General features: G+C 48.6%; 1 protein-coding gene across 1 annotated transcript in view; it reads left to right on the top strand.

Moving 5' to 3' along the window:
• The window catches only part of LOC139539051 (pleckstrin homology domain-containing family M member 3-like), a 92698-nt gene that overhangs the window by 35148 nt on the left and 38633 nt on the right, over positions 1 to 18917 (top strand). The window contains exons 5-6 of the mRNA XM_071341743.1: positions 10012 to 10157; positions 10382 to 10575. Of these exons, the coding sequence (XP_071197844.1) occupies positions 10012 to 10157; positions 10382 to 10575 (340 nt within the window). The remainder of the gene's footprint in view (positions 1 to 10011; positions 10158 to 10381; positions 10576 to 18917) is intronic.

Here is an 18917-nt window from a genome sequence, read left to right as displayed (position 1 = left end):
CTGATATGTCTGCCAGACATGCAGAGATGCGATTCGCCACCTGGTTATCAGAGGGGGGAAAGGAGAAGATTAATTGTGTGTCGTCTGCATAGCAATGATAAGAGAGACCATGTGAGGATATGACAGAGCCAAGTGACTTGGTGTATAGCGAGAATAGGAGAGGGCCTAGAGCAGAGCCCTGGGGGACACCAGTGGTGAGAGCACGTGGTGCGGAGACAGATTCTCGCCACGCCACCTGGTAGGAGCGACCTGTCAGGTAGGACGCAATCCAAGCGTGGGCCGCGCCGGAGATGCCCAGCTCGGAGAGGGTGGAGAGGAGGATCTGATGGTTCACAGTATCAAAGGCAGCCGATAGGTCTAGAAGGATGAGAGCAGAGGAGAGAGAGTTAGCTTTAGCAGTGCGGAGCGCCTCCGTGACACAGAGAAGAGCAGTCTCAGTTGAATGACTAGTCTTGAAACCTGACTGATTTGGATCAAGAAGGTCATTCTGAGAGAGATAGCAGGAGAGCTGGCCAAGGACGGCACGTTCAAGAGTTTTGGAGAGAAAAGAAAGAAGGGATACTGGTCTGTAGTTGTTGACATCGGAGGGATCGAGTGTAGGTTTTTTCAGAAGGGGTGCAACTCTCGCTCTCTTGAAGACGGAAGGGACGTAGCCAGCGGTCAAGGATGAGTTGATGAGCGAGGTGAGGTAAGGGAGAAGGTCTCCGGAAATGGTCTGGAGAAGAGAGGAGGGGATAGGGTCAAGCGGGCAGGTTGTTGGGCGGCCGGCCGTCACAAGACGCGAGATTTCATCTGGAGAGAGGGGGGAGAAAGAGGTCAAAGCACAGGGTAGGGCAGTGTGAGTAGAACCAGCGGTGTCGTTTGACTTAGCAAACGAGGATCGGATGTCGTCGACCTTCTTTTCAAAATGGTTGACGAAGTCATCTGCAGAGAGGGAGGAGGGGGGAGGAGGGGGAGGAGGATTCAGGAGGGAGGAGAAGGTGGCAAAGAGCTTCCTAGGGTTAGAGGCAGATGCTTGGAATTTAGAGTGGTAGAAAGTGGCTTTAGCAGCAGAGACAGAAGAGGAGAATGTAGAGAGGAGGGAGTGAAAGGATGCCAGGTCCGCAGGGAGGCGAGTTTTCCTCCATTTCCGCTCGGCTGCCCGGAGCCCTGTTTTGTGAGCTCGCAGTGAGTCGTCGAGCCACGGAGCAGGAGGGGAGGACCGAGCCGGCCTGGAGGATAGGGGACATAGAGAGTCAAAGGATGCAGAAAGGGAGGAGAGGAGGGTTGAGGAGGCAGAATCAGGAGATAGGTTGGAGAAGGTTTGAGCAGAGGGAAGAGATGATAGGATGGAAGAGGAGAGAGTAGCGGGGGAGAGAGAGCGAAGGTTGGGACGGCGCGATACCATCCGAGTAGGGGCAGTGTGGGAAGTGTTGGATGAGAGCGAGAGGGAAAAGGATACAAGGTAGTGGTCGGAGACTTGGAGGGGAGTTGCAATGAGATTAGTGGAAGAACAGCATCTAGTAAAGATGAGGTCAAGCGTATTGCCTGCCTTGTGAGTAGGGGGGGAAGGTGAGAGGGTGAGGTCAAAAGAGGAGAGGAGTGGAAAGAAGGAGGCAGAGAGGAATGAGTCAAAGGTAGACGTGGGGAGGTTAAAGTCACCCAGAACTGTGAGAGGTGAGCCATCCTCAGGAAAGGAACTTATCAGGGCGTCAAGCTCATTGATGAACTCTCCAAGGGAACCTGGAGGGCGATAAATGATAAGGATGTTAAGCTTGAAAGGGCTGGTAACTGTGACAGCATGGAATTCAAAGGAGGCGATAGACAGATGGGTCAGGGGAGAAAGAGAGAATGTCCACTTGGGAGAGATGAGGATCCCAGTGCCACCACCCCGCTGACCAGAAGCTCTCGGGGTGTGCGAGAACACGTGGGCAGACGAGGAGAGAGCAGTAGGAGTAGCAGTGTTATCAGTGGTAATCCATGTTTCCGTCAGTGCCAAGAAGTCGAGGGACTGGAGGGACGCATAGGCTGAGATGAACTCTGCCTTGTTGGCCGCAGATCGGCAGTTCCAGAGGCTGACGGAGACCTGGAACTCCACGTGGGTCGTGCGCGCTGGAACCACCAGGTTAGGGTAGCGGCGGCCACGCGGTGTGAAGCGTTTGTATGGTCTGTGCAGAGAGGAGAGAAGAGGGATAGACAGACACATAGTTGACAGGCTACAGAAGAGGCTACGCTAATGCAAAGGAGATTAGAATGACAAGTGGACTACACGTCTCGAATGTTCAGAAAGTTAAGCTTACGTTGCTAAAATAAAATCTTATTGACTAAAATGATATAGTACTGCTGGCGGTGAAGTAGGCTGGCTAGCAGTGGCTGCGTTGTTGACTTTGTTTGAAAGTGTAGCTGGCTAGGTAACCTCTAACTGGCTAGGTAACCTCGACAATTTCTCAAAACTACACAATTATCTTGGATACAAGGACAGCAAAGACAACTATGTAGCTAGCTAACACTACGCTAATCAAGTCGTTCCGTTGTAATGTAAGTTGTAATGTGAGTTTCTACAGTGCTGCTATTCGGTAGAAGTTGGCTAGCTAGCAGTGTTAGCTAGCAGTGTTGACTAGGTAGGGGAACGGCAGCGCGGCGGACGAAAATAGCTGGCTAGCTAACCGAATAATTACTCTAAACTACTCTAAGCTACACAATTATCTTAGATACAAAGATAGCAAAGACAACTATGTAGCTAGCTAACACTACACTAATCAAGTCGTTCCGTTGTAATGTAATCGTTTCTGCAGTGCTGCTATTCGGTGGCTAGCTGGCTAGCTAGCAGTGTTGACTACGTTACGTTACGACGAAAAAGCTGGCTAGCGAACCTCAATAACTACACAATTATCTTTGATACAAAGACGGCTATGTAGCTAGCTAAGATCAAACAAATCAAACCGTTGTACTGTAATGAAAATGAAAATGAAATGGTAATACTACCTGTGAAGCGGAATGCGAAGCGGAGCGGAAAGCGGAATGCGACTACTCGCTCCAAACCGGAAGTATGACCAAGTATTAACCCTCGCAAGGCTGCAGGCCCAGACGGCATTCCCAGCCGAGTCCTCAGAGCATGCGCAGACCAGCTGGCTGGTGTGTTTACGGACATATTCAATCAATCCTTATCCCAGTCTGCTGTTCCCACATGCTTCACGAGGGCCACCATTGTTCCTGTTCCCAAGAAAGCTAAGGTAACTGAGCTAAACGACTACCGCCACGTAGCACTCACTTCCGTCATCATGAAGTGCTTTGAGAGACTAGTCAAGGACCATATCACCTCCACCCTACCTGACACCCTAGACCCACTGCAATTTGCTTACCGCCCCAATAGGTCCACAGACGACGCAATCGCAACCACACTGCACACTGCCCTAACCCATCTGGACAAGAGGAATACCTATGTGAGAATGCTGTTCATCGACTACAGCTCAGCATTTAACACCATAGTACCCTCCAAACTCGTCATCAAGCTTGAGACCCTGGGTCTCGACCCCGCCCTGTGCAACTGGGTCCTGGACTTCCTGACGGGCCGCCCCCAGGTGGTGAGGGTAGGTAACAACATCTCCACCCCGCTGATTCTCAACACTGGGGCCCCAATAGGGTGCGTTCTGAGCCCTCTCCTGTACTCCGTGTTCACCCACGACTGCGTGGCCATGCACGCCTCCAACTCAATCATCAAGTTTGCGGACGACACTACAGTGGTAGGCTTGATTACCAACAACGACGAGACGGCCTACAGGGAGGATGTGAGGGCCCTCGGAGTGTGGTGTCAGGAAAATAACCTCACACTCAACGTCAACAAAACAAAGGAGATGATTGTGGACATCAGGAAACAGCAGCGGGAGCACCCCCCTATCCACACTGACGGGACAGTAGTGGAGAGGGTAGTAAGTTTTAAGTTCCTTGGCGTACACATCACGGACAAACTGAATTGGTCCACCCACACAGACAGCGTTGTGAAGATGGTGCAGCAGCGCCTCTTCAACCTCAGGAGGCTGAAGAAATTCGGCTTGTCACCAAAACCATCACAAACTTCTACAGATGCACAATCGAGAGCATCCTGTCGGGCTGTATCACCGCCTGGTACGGCAACTGCTCCGCCCACAACCGTAAGGCTCTCCAGAGGGTAGTGAGGTCTGCACAACGCATCACCGGGGGCAAACTACCTGCCCTCCAGGACACCTACACCGCCCGATGTCACAGGAAGGCCATAAAGATCATCAAGGACAACAACCACCCGAGCCACTGCCTGTTCACCCCGCTATCATCCAGAAGGCGAGGTCAGTACAGGTGCATCAAAGCAGGGACCAAGAGACTGAAAAACAGCTTCTATCTCAAGGCCATCAGACTGTTAAATAGCCACCACTAACATTGAGTGGCTGCAGCCAACATACTGACTCAACTCCAGACACTTTAATAATGGAAATTGATGGAAAAATGTATCACTAGCCACTTTAAACAATGCCACTTAATATAATGTTTACATACCCTACATTACTCATCTCATATGTATATGTATATACTGTACTCTATATCATCTACTGCATCTTGCCATCTTTATGTAATACATGTATCACTAGCCACTGTAAACTATGCCACTTTATGTTTATATACCCTACATTACTCATCTCATATGTATATACTGTACTCTACCATCTACTGCATCTTGCCAATGCCGTTCTGTACCATCACTCATTCATATATCTTTATGTACATATTCTTTATCCCTTTACACTTGTGTGTGTGTATAAGGTAGTAGTTGTGGAATTGTCTTAGTGACATAAGGTTGACCAAGGCCCTTCTCCCCTGATTTGCTCAGTTTGGCCGGGCGACCAGCTCTAGGAAGAGTCTTAGTGGTTCCAAACTTCTTCCATTTAAGAATGATGGAGGTCGCTGTGTTCTTGGGGACCTTCAGTGCTGCAGAAATGTTTTTGTACCCTTCCCCAGATCTGTGCCTCAACACAATCCTGTCTCGGAGCTCTACGGACAATTGCTTTGACCTCATGACTTGGTTTTTGCTCTGACGTGCACTGTCAACTGCGGGACCTTTTCTATAGACAGGTGTGTGCCTTTCCAATTCATGTGCAATCAATTGAATTTAACACAGGTGAACTCCAATCAAGTTGTAGAAACATCTCAAGGATGATCAGTGGAAACAGGAAGCACCTGAGCTCAATTTCGAGTCTAATGGCAAAGGGTTTGAATACTTATGTAAGTAACGTATTTCTGTTTTTAAGTTTGCAAACATTTCTGTAGATTTCTGTGGAAAATGTCTCATTTAATCCTTTTAGAATAAGGTTATAACGTAACAGTATACTTTCAGAATGCGCTGTATATTAGCCAATCTATACAATCATCTACACTGGTCTATATCTTGTTGGCCAGTCATGTTGACCAGTGTCCTTCCACCCATGTGTTGTCTTCCTCAATTTGTTTCAACTCAATAGATTTGCACCACATATGCATATGTGAGCCCCACCCCCGTCCACGGCAAGTGATTGTTCACATCAAACCCATACTGAACCAGTCATCAAAAAGAAAGGAGGACCAAGGCACTCTTCATATAATTAATTAAAATGCCTTTATTAGTATGGCATGTTCAATAGAAACAAAGTTTTTTTTTAAACCGACGCATTTCGGCTGCATGGCCTTCGTCAGAGAGTACCAGTATTTAATTAGCAATATTTATTCAGCTAATTACACATGGAGGAACACGGGGTTGTTCTTTTGTGGCCGGTGTTCGTTTGAAGCCTGAGACCCCCCAATACCACCACTAGCCATCTTAGGGGGGTTGAATGTACCCCAGGTTCCTCTCAAAGTTTGCTTGACCCTGGTCATTCAGCTTGTGTGGATTCACAGGGTCTGCAGAGGAGAGGGCTTTGTAGGGACAAGGAGGAGAGGAGAACTGAGGAGAGAACTGCACTGTCCATGCTCTCACTGTGTTCACTGCATTCTCTACTCTTCTGCTCTTTCTCTCTCAGTGTTTCTGTCTCTCTCACCCTCTCTGTGTTTCTTTCTCTCTCTGTCTCTGTGTTTCTGTCTCTCTCTCTTTCTGTCTCTCTCTCAGTGTTTCTGTCTTTCTCTCTCTCACTCTCTCTCTCTGTCTCTCTCTGTCTCTGTGTTTCTGTCTCTCTCTCTTTCTCTCTCTGTCTCTCTCTCTTTCTCTCTCTGTCTCTCTTTGCACACATTTTAATTTGAGTCTTGAATGAGACACATCAAAGAAGAGGCCTCTTGTCTTTGCCCCCTGTGCGCGCACACACACACACACACACACACACACACACACACACACACACACACACACACACACACACACACAGAGGTGTAAACCGTCAGACAGTTGAAAGCGTGGCTGAGTGGGAGCCCCTTTCTGGGGACGACAGAGCAGAAAGACCCTCTCTAGCTATGGGACTGGGGCACAGGGGGGGGGGGGGGGGGGGGGTCATGGTTTGATACCTCTTCTTCTTTCCCACTTCCCACACTGGTGGACACAGGATTTCCAAGAGGGCATGTTGTTCCCATGAGCACCACTGCTCTGTCCCTCTGCCCTCTACACTCTACCTTAGAAGGCTTCTTGAATGCACCCAGCTGTGTTAGTGAGCTGTGGTTCTTTGGGGAGGACATGTACCCATGAAGTAGCTCCACATGCGTTTGTGATTGTGATTTTTTGTGCAAGGGTTTTTCTTGTTTGTTTTCTTTACTGACCGTATCAGCAGTGCTGTCCACAAGACCCAGCAGCTAGCTGGGTCACAGCGTTTGGCCACTGGCACTAACCATCCTCTCCTCTCTGCTGGCTGGACATTCTCCCTGGAGGCCTTGGCATCCATCTCACTCTCACTAAGGGAATCCACATCATTAGTATAGGAGCCGCACCATCCAACACAAGTTACGGTCCAGATTTAGAGATGCTGGTCTATTTCAGAGAATATAGACCATACAGAAGCCAAGGTGTAGTTGTGTAAACGACGATGTTAGTGATTTGGTAACTTAACAATCATCAATAATTTCTGAGGAACCCTTTTGAGAAAAACCCCAATGGCTAAACCCCATCCATCCGCTGTGAGTTGAGTGGATGGGTAGCAGAGCAAGCTGGTTTCTGGGGGAGTGGATGTATTTATGGAGCAGGGGTGGTTAGTGTGGGTTTGTGCTGCGCTCCTACGCTGATGACAGGGCAGCCTCGACACACAACACCCCGCTGCGTGGTCTGTGGTACGCTCTGCACTGCAGCCTCCAGGACCTGTGTGTGTGTGTGTGTGTGTGTGTGTGTGTGTGTGTGTGTGTGTGTGTGTGTGTGTGTGTGTGTGTGTGTGTGTGTGTGTGTGTGTGTGTGTGTGTGTGTGTGTGTGTGTGTGTGTGTGTTTAGGGTTGGATGGTAGAGAGGGGACTAGAGTTGAGGGGGGAAGACACCAACTCTGTCTTTTTATAGCTTGGGGTCCCTGCCCCAAAAACCTCAAGTTGACATTAGCTCCAGTGTGCCTGAGGGTGGCTGGCTGGTGCGTGGTTAGCTCCTAACCTCAGCCAGTGGCAGGGCAGCCCCTGTATTTATGCCATATTGGTTTGGGTTTAGGAAGGCATAAGGAGGAGATGGTCTCTCTCTCCAAGAGAAACAGGGCCACAGCACATCAGTCCCTGCTTAGTCATTTATCATACTCATTTATAATGGGGCCTCTGTTATATTGCGTTGGGTTGAGTTCTAAGTTTTTCCCTCTGACCGAATAATAAAGTAGAAACTAATGGGCCTCAAAGTTTGTCCCCAGAGTCTGAGGGGACCTTAAGGAAGACATTACTCTGATTAAGATGTCGGCTGGGGAGCTTTTGTGGTTTATGTATTCTTTGAGGTATGTAAGGTTTTTTACATTGACTTCTCTTTTGTCCACAGTGGGGAATGGAAAACCAACTCCCAGATTCATTTTACACTTGGCCCTCCATTAAAAGTGCTAGGCTTCATCTGGGTCCAGGAATACTCTTGAACCGGCCCTGTATGTGTTTTAGATGAGATCTATTAACCTTTGTTTTCTCTCTGTATCCCTAGAGCAGTAGAGCCAGTCTCACTTCCTCTAGGTCTTCATTGACAGAGTTTCAACAACAGATAGCCTCCGCAGATAAATAGCAGAAAACAGAGACTTGTAATGTAGTTCACAAAAGTTCAATCAGGAAGGCTGATCTGAATGTTCAATCAGGGAAGGCTGATCTGAATGTTCAATCAGGAAGGCTGATCTGAATGTTCAATCAGGGAAGGCTGATCTGAATGTTCAATCAGGGAAGGCTGATCTGAATGTTCAATCAGGGAAGGCTGATCTGAATGTTCAATCAGGGAAGGCTGATCTGAATGTTCAATCAGGGAAGGCTGATCTGAATGTTCAATCAGGGAAGGCTGATCTGAATGTTCAATCAGGGAAGGCTGATCTGAATGTTCAATCAGGGAAGGATGATCTGAATGTTCAATCAGGGAAGGCTGATCTGAATGCTTGTTTAACTTCATCAAGCAGTATTACCTAATTCACTCTGTTTCCTATTCTACGGTCGTAGTGGGAATGAATACAAACATATCATCATCAGCGTAGCATCTCGTTAATCTCCTCCTCTTATTAGCCATCAGCTGAATGTCATTTACCTATTTACCTTTAGCCTATAAGCACGGCACAATAAAGCACTTTGCTTTTTAACATATGGGCTCGCTCTTGCAATTATCACTTTCCTGTCTCAACCAATGGGTGTAAATGTTGATGTATTTATATGTCAACTTGCCCATGTTCTCTCACTTCCTGTTTTTCAGCAACAGTCTTGGACAACGCTCCACCTCCCCACCACCACCAGCCATAATAACCTTAAGGCCCGTCACTGGAACTCCTTTCCCCCAGCGGGGGGGTTTCTATGCCAGCTGCCCAGCAAAGGGCTACCTGTCATCAGCATCTGGCTCCAAGGAGACGAGGCCATACCCCAAACTATTTAATAAAATTCCATATTGCATTCTGTCTCTGTTGTCCATTCAGTTAATTAAGCCTGTACTCGATTGAATAAGGTTCATTCTGAACCTCCCCCCGGTCCAGATCGGCTGTTCTGATAGCCGCTGTTGGTGTGTTATCCTCTGTTTTTTCTCTCCTCCGTCTCTTTCCTTCCTTCTCTCTATCCACGTCTGATCTCTTCCCCCTCTCGTCTCTGTGAAGTACAGAGGCAGGCGCTACGCTCCACCGAAAAAGACAAAGAGCGTGCAAGTCCGTATCCGTCTGTGCTCCTTCCCCCTCTCCCTCTATTACCTTCTCCATCTCCTTCTTCCCTTGTTCCTTTCTTCCTCCGTGGCGTCCTGGGCCCCGTCCCTCCCAGATCGTCCTGGGGATAAGGGACACCTGCCGTTGCCGCGGTCACCTGTTTGGGTTCTGAGCGTGGCCCATGGCGTGGGCCCAGAGTGTTTGGGAGAGCGCAGACAGGAACAACAAAGAGACCAAGACAAAGCAGATAGTTTTCAGAGGATAGCAGCACTACTGAAGTACATCAATAGAAGCCTAGGATCTTTCCTTTCTACTGAATTCCCCTCTTATTGTGTCTACAGGGAGGAGTGGGGAAACCTTCTTCTAATCTGTGCCTCAGCTTCGACTGGGTTGGAGGGATTCACTGAACGGGATGTTTTTGGAAGTCCTTGTAGTTCTAGATGTTGGTTTGCTTGGTTGCAAGTGGTTAGTGTGGCATTGAGAGAGAGGTACATATGAAGTCTTTCAGACTGGGACTCTAATCATTAACTATGGCAAATCTGTTTTTCTGTCTCCTGACCTTTGACCTGTGGAGGTCAGCAGCCCCTCAATCGTTGACCTGCATGGCTGTTGCAACGTGTAATAACAGCTAATAAATTAGGGACTTCATCACTCACCTTTTTAAATTCTAGATACAGAGAGTGTTTGGTGGTTTAGTTGATCTGTAGACCCATACACTCATTCAGATATGGGCACACACACACACACTCCCTCACCCAGTATCTCCCCTCTCTCTGTGCAGGGTGTCAGAAGCCAGTAGGGTTGTCGCGGGGCAAGGCCAAGGTGTGTTGCTACAGTGGCTGGTACTACTGCCAGAGCTGTCACCAAGACAACCTGTTCCTCATCCCTGCCCGCCTGCTGCACAACTGGGACACCAACAGACACAAGGTGAGAATGGTGACGTTCTCCACACGTCTGAGTCATTTACCAGAGCGACTTATATGTGCTCATATCCACTCGCACGCAACCTATTCAGAAACCTACAGACAAATTCTGAAACACCCACTGAGTGGGAAAGTTTTAGTTACGTTCACTTCTGAAGTTAGGATTTGACCTTACACACACACACACACACACACACAGCCCACCCCTCCTCTCCCTATTCTGTCCAGGTGTCCAAGCAGGCCAAGGAGTTCCTGGAGTTTGTTTATGAGGAGCCCCTGCTGGATGTGCAGCAGTTGAACCCGTGTCTATATGAACACTGTGAAGGCCTGGCTGCAGTCCTACGCCTGAGACAGCAGCTCCAGTCACTCAGAGCATACCTGTTCAGCTGCCGCGCTGCCGTGGCCGAGGACCTCCGGAGAAGGTGAGAGAGGAAGGGAAGTGTGAGGGGAGTGTAGGGTAGAAGAGGCTGTATGGGTATGAAGTGTGAGGGGAGTGTAGGGTAGAAGAGGCTGTATGGGTATGAAGTCTGAGGGGAATGTAGGTTAAAAGAGGTTGTATGGATATGAAGTGTGAGGGGAGTGTAGAGTAGAAGAGGCTGTATGGGTATGAAGTGTGAGGGGAGTGTAGAGTAGAAGAGGCTGTATGGGTATGGAGTGTAGAGTAGAAGAGGCTGTATGGGTATGAAGTGTGAGGGGAGTGTAGAGTAGAAGAGGCTGTATGGGTATGAAGTGTGAGGGGAGTGGAGGGTAGAAGAGGCTGTATGGGTATGAAGTGTAGAGTAGAAGAGGCTGTATGGGTATGAAGTGTGAGGGGAGTGTAGAGTAGAAGAGGCTGTATAGGTATGAAGTGTGAGGGGAGTGTAGAGTAGAAGAGGCTGTATGGGTATGGAGTGTAGAGTAGAAGAGGCTGTATGGGTATGAAGTGTGAGGGGAGTGTAGAGTAGAAGAGGCTGTATGGGTATGAAGTGTGAGGGGAGTGGAGGGTAGAAGAGGCTGTATGGGTATTAAGTGTGAGGGGAGTGTAGAGTAGAAGAGGCTGTATGGGTATGAAGTGTGAGGGGAGTGTAGAGTAGAAGAGGCTGTATGGGTATGGAGTGTAGAGTAGAAGAGGCTGTATGGGTATGAAGTGTGAGGGGAGTGTAGGGTAGAAGAGGCTGTGTGAGGGGAGTGTAGGGTAGAAGAGGCTGTGTGAGGGGAGTGTAGGGTAGAAGAGGCTGTATGAGGGGAGTGTAGGGTAGAAGAGGCTGTGTGAGGGGAGTGTAGGGTAGAAGAGGCTGTGTTAGGGGAGTGTAGGGTAGAAGAGGCTGTGTGATGGGAGTGTAGGGTAGAAGAGGCTGTGTGAGGGGAGTGTAGGGTAGAAGAGGCTGTGTGAGGGGAGTGTAGGGTAGAAGAGGCTGTGTGAGGGGAGTGTAGGGTAGAAGAGGCTGTGTGAGGGGAGTGTAGAGTAGAAGAGGCTGTGTGAGGGGAGTGTAGGGTAGAAGAGGCTGTGTGATGGGAGTGTAGGGTAGAAGAGGCTGTGTGAGGGGAGTGTAGGGTAGAAGAGGCTGTGTAAGGGGAGTGTAGGGTAGAAGAGGCTGTGTGAGGGGAGTGTAGAGTAGAAGAGGCTGTGTGAGGGGAGTGTAGGGTAGAAGAGGCTGTGTGAGGGGAGTGTAGGGTAGAAGAGGCTGTGTGAGGGGAGTGTAGGTTAGAAGAGGCTGTGTGAGGGGAGTGTAGGGTAGAAGAGGCTGTGTGAGGGGAGTGTAGGGTAGAAGAGGCTGTGTGAGGGGAGTGTAGGGTAGAAGAGGCTGTGTGAGGGGAGTGTAGGGTAGAAGAGAGGGTAGAAGCTCCAGTCCTTCAGAGCATACTTGTTCAGCTGCCTCGCTGATATCACCGAGGACCTCTGTAGAAGGGGAGGGCTGGACAGGAGAGGGGTAAGGACGAGGGCTGGGCAGGGGGAGGGGTAAGGACGAGGGCTGGACAGTGAGAGGGGTAAGGACGCGGGCTGGGGAGGGGTAAGGGAGAGGGGTGGACAGGGGGAGGGGTAAGGACGAGGGCTGGACAGGGGAGGGGTAAGGGAGAGGGGTAAGGACGAGGGCTGGGCAGGGGGAGTGGTAAGGACGAGGGCTGGACAGGGGAAGGTTAAGGATGAGGGCTGGACAGGGGAAGGGTAAGGACGAGGGCTGGACAGGGGGAGGGTAAGGACGAGGGCTGGACAGGAGAGGGGTAAGGACGAGGGCTGGACAGGAGAGGGGTAAGGACGAGGGCTGGACAGGGGAAGGGTAAGGATGAGGGCTGGACAGGGGAAGGGTAAGGACGAGGGCTGGACAGGGGGAGGGGTAAGGATGAGGGCTGGACAGGGGAAGGGTAAGGACGAGGGCTGGACAGGGGAAGGGTAAAGATGAGGGCTGGACAGGGGGAGGGGTAAGGATGAGGGCTGGACAGGGGGAGGGGTAAGGATGAGGGCTGGACAGGGGGAGGGGTAGGGACGAGGGCTGGACAGGGGAGGGGTAAGGACAAGTGCTGGACAGGGGAAGGGTAAGGACGAGGGCTGGACAGGAGAGGGGTAAGGATGAGGGCTGGACAGTGGGAGGGGTAAGGATGAGGGCTATACAGGGGGAGGGGTAAGGATGAGGGCTGGACAGGGGGAGGGGTAAGGACAAGTGCTGGACAGGGGAAGGGTAAGGATGAGGGCTGGACAGGGGAGGGGTAAGGACGAGGGAGGGATGGACAGGGGAAGGGTAAGGACGAGGGAGGGATGGACAGGGGAGGGGGAGGGATGGACGAGAGGGGGATGAGGTATGATTCATCAAGGCCTTGATTGTTAATTAAATCCATTTTGACTAGAGATGTAAATTGTTGTCAATGGGCAAGATTGTTGGGGGATGAGACAGTGAAAGGATGACGCAGGACCATAGTAGGAAGATGAAGGAGGAACACAGATAATGGATTTATGAGACTGGAAACATCAAAGTAGACTTTCATAAACCACAGGAACATAATGAAGAAGTATGGAATGGTAATTGTATGTCTGATGTCCATTGAAAGCCCCTTTGTTGACTTGATTCCTAGTCCATGTTAAGCATGCATGTGTGAAGTGTAGCCTGAAGGCTCCTCTGAGGCCAGTATGTGAGTGTATGATGGGAATGTGTTTATGTGAGGGTGTCCAGACTAAAAGGCCTGTCTCTGGGGTGATGGACGCTCTCTGACACTCCCTAACCCCCTCCCCAACCTCCACACACACTAGCTCTGTTTGATACATCAACGCTCAACATGTCTGTGAAAACAGTGTTCTCTGGTCAGTCAATTTGTAATTGAGAAGCTAATTTTCCCCCTCAATTCCTGGCATTCAAAAAAATATATACCGTTGTAGTCAAAAGTTTACATACATCTTAGCCAAATACATTTAAACTCAGTTTTTCACAATTTCTGACATTTAATCCTAGTAAAAATTCCCTATCTTAGGTCAGTTAGGATCACCACTTTATTTTAAGAATGTGAAATGTCAGAATAATAGTAGAGAGAATGATCTTTTTTCAGCGTTTATTTCTTTCATCACATTCCCAGTGGGTCAGAAGTTTACATACACTCAATTAGTATTTGGTAGCATTGTTTTTAAATTGTTTAACTTGGGTCAAACATTTCAGGTGGCCTTCCACAAGCTTCACACAATAAGTTGGGTGAATTTTGGCCCATTCCTCCTGACAGAGCCGGTGTAACTGAGTCAGGTTTGTAGGCCTCCTTGCTCGCACAGGCTTTTTCAGTTCTGCCCACAAATGTTCTATAGGATTGAGGTTAGGGTTTTGTGATGGCCACTTCAATACCTTGACTTTGTTGTTCTTAAGCCATTTTGCCACAACTTTGGAAGTATGCTTGGGGTCATTGTCCATTTGGAAGACCCATTTGCGACCAAGTTTTAACTTCCTGACTGTTGTCTTGAGATGTTGCTTCCATATATCCACATAATTTTCCGTCCTCATGATGCCATCTATTTTGTGAAGTGCACCAGTCCCTCCTGCAGCAAAGCACCCCCACAATATGATGCTGCCACCCCCGTGCTTCACAGTTGGGATGGTGTTCTTCGGCTTGCAAGCCTCCCCCTTTTTCCTCCAATTATAACGGTGGTCATTATGGCCAAACAGTTCTATTTTTGTTTCATCAGACCAGAGGACATTTCTCCAAAAAGTATGATCTTTGTCCCCATGTGCAGTTGCAAACCGTAGTCTGGCTTTTTTTATGGCGGTTTTGGAGCAGTGGCTTCTTCCTTGCTGAGCGGCCTTTCAGGTTATGTCGATTTAGGACTTGTTTTACTGTGGATATAGATACTTTTGTACCTGTTCCCTCCAGCATCTTCACAGGGTCCTTTGCTGTTGTTCTGGGATTGATTTGCACTTTTCGCACCAAAGTATGTTCATCTCTAGGAGACAGAATGCGTCTCCTTCCTGAGCGGTATGGCGGCTGCGTGGTCCCATGGTGTTTATACTTGTGTACTATTGTTTGTACAGATGAACGTGTTACGTTCAGGCGTTTGGATTTTTTTTTTAGCTGAGGTCTTGGCTGATTTCTTTTGATTTTCCAATGATGTCAAGCAAAGAGGCACTGAGTTTGAAGGTAGGCCTTGAAATACATCCACAGGTACACATCCAATTGACTCAAATGATGTCAATTAGCCTATCAGAAGCTTCTGAAGTCATGACATAATTTTCTGGAATATTCAACTTAGTGTATGTAAACTTCCAACCTACTGGATACAGTGAATTATAAGTGGAAGAATCTGTCTGTAAACAATTGTTGGAAAAATGACTTGTGTCATGCACAAAGTAGATGTCCGAACCAACTTGCTACAACTATTTATGGAGTGGTTGAAAAACGGGTTTTAATGACTCCAACCTAAGTGTATGTAAACTTCCGACTTCAACTGTATTTTCATCCAGATGACTTGTATTGAGCTAAAATGTATTTTTTAAGTGAGGCATGGTCCATGCGTGTGGTCTTTATGCATTTAAGGAGTCCTGTCCATTCTGGAATGGCAGGCTTATATCGTGTGTGTACTGTAGTCTACTGTTGACCATGACAGGTTCACCTGTTCTTTTGTCTCAATCTCTCTGCTGTGCTGTTGCAGTATGTTTGAAGACCGAGACGAACAGAGAGAGTGGGGCTCTGAGACGCTCCTACTCCACACACACACACCCTGGGCTACAGAGTTATCCCAGCTGGTTGTCGGAAGGGGAAGAAGGCCGTGGTGTTTACGGCAGTGGTGGCGACCCCGGAGTGCTCTTCTCTCACTAGAGACCCTGTTTACCACTACACCATTAGCGCTCGGCGACTAACGCCCTGCCCTTCAAAACACTGCAGGATTAATGAGGCCGGTGGTGCTAAAACCTTCCCCCGGCCATCTATGGGCCTGCTGTCGGCCATCCATGGACCCTCTGGGCCTACCATTGGCCATCCATGGACCCTCTGGGCCTATCATCGGGCCATCCATGGACCCTCTGGGCCTATCATCGGGCCATACATGGACCCTCTGGGCCTACCATCGGCCATCCATGGACCCTCTGGGCCTACCATCGGGCCATCCATGGACCCTCTGGGCCTACCATCGGCCATCCATGGACCCTCTGGGCCTATCATCGGGCCATCCATGGACCCTCTGGGCCTATCATCGGGCCATCCATGGACCCTCTGGGCCTATCATCGGGCCATCCATGGACCCTCTGGGCCTACCATCGGCCATCCATGGACCCTCTGGGCCTACCATCGGGCCATCCATGGACCCTTTGGGCCTACCTTCGGGCCATCCATGGACCCTCTGGGCCTACCATCGGCCATCCATGGACCCTCTGGGCCTATCATCGGGCCATCCATGGACCCTCTGGGCCTACCATCGGGCCATCCATGGACCCTTTGGGCCTACCATCGGGCCATCCATGGACCCTCTGGGCCTACCATTGGCCATCCATGGACCCTTTGGGCCTACCATCGGCCTGGAGGGGGCTCTGAGGAGGCCCGTCACGGCCATCACCGCCTGCACTGATCTAACACAAACCTCTGAACCCCACTATGAGAGAGGCCTGTAATTTTCATTATAGGTACACTTCAACTATGACAGACAAAATGAGAAAAAAAATCCAGAAAATCACATTGTAGGATTTTTTATGAATTGATTTGCAAATTATGGTGGAAAATAAGTATTTGGTCACCTACAAACAAGCAAGATTTCTGGCTCTCACAGACCTGTAACTTCTTCTTTAAGAGGCTCCTCTGTCCTCCTCTCGTTACCTGTATTAATGGCACCTGTTTGAACTTCTATCAGTATAAAAGACACCTGTCCACAACCTCAAACAGTCACACTCCAAACTCCACTATGGCCAAGACCAAAGAGCTGTCAAAGGACACCAGAAACAAAATTGTAGACCTGCACCAGGCTGGGAAGACTGAATCTGCAATAGGTAAGCAGCTTGGTTTGAAGAAATCAACTGTGGGAGCAATTATTAGGAAATGGAAGACATACAAGACCACTGATAATCTCCCTCGATCTGGGGCTCCACGCAAGATCTCACCCCGTGGGGTCAAAATGATCACAAGAACGGTGAGCAAAAATCCCAGAACAACACGGGGGGACCTAGTGAATGACCTGCAGAGAGCTGGGACCAAAGTAACAAAGCCTACCATCAGTAACACACTACGCCGCCAAATCCTGCAGTGCCAGACGTGTCCCCCTGCTTAAGCCAGTACATGTCCAGGCCCGTCTGAAGTTTGCTAGAGAGCATTTGGATGATCCAGAAGAAGATTGGGAGAATGTCATATGGTCAGATGAAACCAAAATATAACTTTTTGGTAAAAACTCAACTCGTCGTGTTTGGAGGACAAAGAATGCTGAGTTGCATCCAAAGAACACCATACCTACTGTGAAGCATGGGGGTGGAAACATCATGCTTTGGGGCTGTTTTTCTGCAAAGGGACCAGGACGACTGATCCGTGTAAAGGAAAGAATGAATGGGGCCATGTATCGTGAGATTTTGAGTGAAAACCTCCTTCCATCAGCAAGGGCATTGAAGATGAAACGTGGCTGGGTCTTTCAGCATGACAATGATCCCAAACACACCGCCCGGGCAACGAAGGAGTGGCTTCGTAAGAAGCATTTCAAGGTCCTGGAGTGGCCTAGCCAGTCTCCAGATCTCAACCCCATAGAAAATCTTTGGAGGGAGTTGAAAGTCCGTGTTGCCCAGCAACAGCCCCAAAACATCACTGCTCTAGAGGAGATCTGCATGGAGGAATGGGCCAAAATACCAGCAACAGTGTGTGAAGACTTACAGAAAACGTTTGACCTCTGTCATTGCCAACAAAGGGTATATAACAAAGTATTGAGATAAACTTTTGTTATTGACCAAATACTTATTTTCCACCATAATTTGCAAATAAATATGATGAAAATTACAGGCCTCTCTCATATTTTTAAGTGGGAGAACTTGCACAATTGGTGGCTGACTAAATACTTTTTTGCCCCACTGTACTGTTTAAAGACATGGTTCTGTACTACAGTCATATACTGTTTAAAGACATGGTTCTGTACTACAGTCATAAACAGTTTAAAGACATGGTTCTGTACTACAGTCATATACTGTTTAAAGACATGGTTCTGTACTACAGTCATATACTGTTTAAAGACATGGTTCTGTACTACAGTCATATACTGTTTAAAGACATGGTTCTGTACTACAGTCATATACTGTTTAAAGACATGGTTCTGTACATCGTTTCCGCTTTCACACATAAGCTTAGGTCAGGAAGTCCTTCATTAAACCTTTTGTAATCAATGAATAATAGTTCTAGTCTTCTCAGTCCACACATTGACTGCCTGTCTTGACTGATGGTTACCCCAGCAGGGTGTGACGGTTACCCCAGCAGGGTGTGACGGCTACCCCAGCAGGGTGTGACGGTTACCCCAGCAGGGTGTGACGGTTACCCCAGCAGGGTGTGACGGTTACCCCAGCAGGGTGTGAAGGTTACCCCAGCAGGGTGTGAAGGTTACCCCAGCAGGGTGTGAAGGTTACCCCAGCAGGGTGTGACGGTTACCCCAGCAGGGTGTGACGGTTACCCCAGCAGGGTGTGACGGTTACCCCAGCAGGGTGTGACGGTTACCCCAGCAGGGTGTGACGGTTACCCCAGCAGGGTGTGACGGTTACCCCAGCAGGGTGTGACGGTTACCGTGTCGGAGCAAGCACTGATACCCACAAGAAGAGTCAACACCTCACAGTCAGTACACTCTGCGAGTGTGTGCGTACGCGTGTGGGTGTGTGTTTGTACGTGTGTGGGTGTGTGTTTGTACGTGTGTGTGACCAACACGTCTTACATGTGATACAGTCACCTCTGATTAGTGGTCTCCTACAGTAGCTGTCTCTACTCTGTTACACAGACAGGCCTGTATCTGAGGGTTACCACTAGAGGTCGACCGATTATGATTTTTCAATGCCGATACCGATTAATCGGCAAATTTATATAAAAAAAAAATGTTTTATATATATATCATACACACACACACATTTTTGTAATAATGACAATTGCAACAATACTGAATGAACAATGAACACTTTTATTTTAACTTAATATAATACATAAATACACACACACAGCTCTGAAGTGACAATGATACTGAAGAGTCTGCTTAGGAGACAAATACTCTCAACTGTTTGAATAAAAATAAGAGTTTAAGTTACCTGTGATGAATGTTGAAAACAAACTTTAATTTCTATATGCAGGAAATCCTATTTTAATAATGGGCATGGTA

This window comes from Salvelinus alpinus, chromosome 14 (genome assembly GCF_045679555.1).
Source record: "Salvelinus alpinus chromosome 14, SLU_Salpinus.1, whole genome shotgun sequence".
Lineage (NCBI taxonomy): Eukaryota > Metazoa > Chordata > Actinopteri > Salmoniformes > Salmonidae > Salvelinus > Salvelinus alpinus.
Note: the sequence above shows the minus strand (reverse complement) of the source record. Positions and strands in the feature narration are given on the sequence as shown.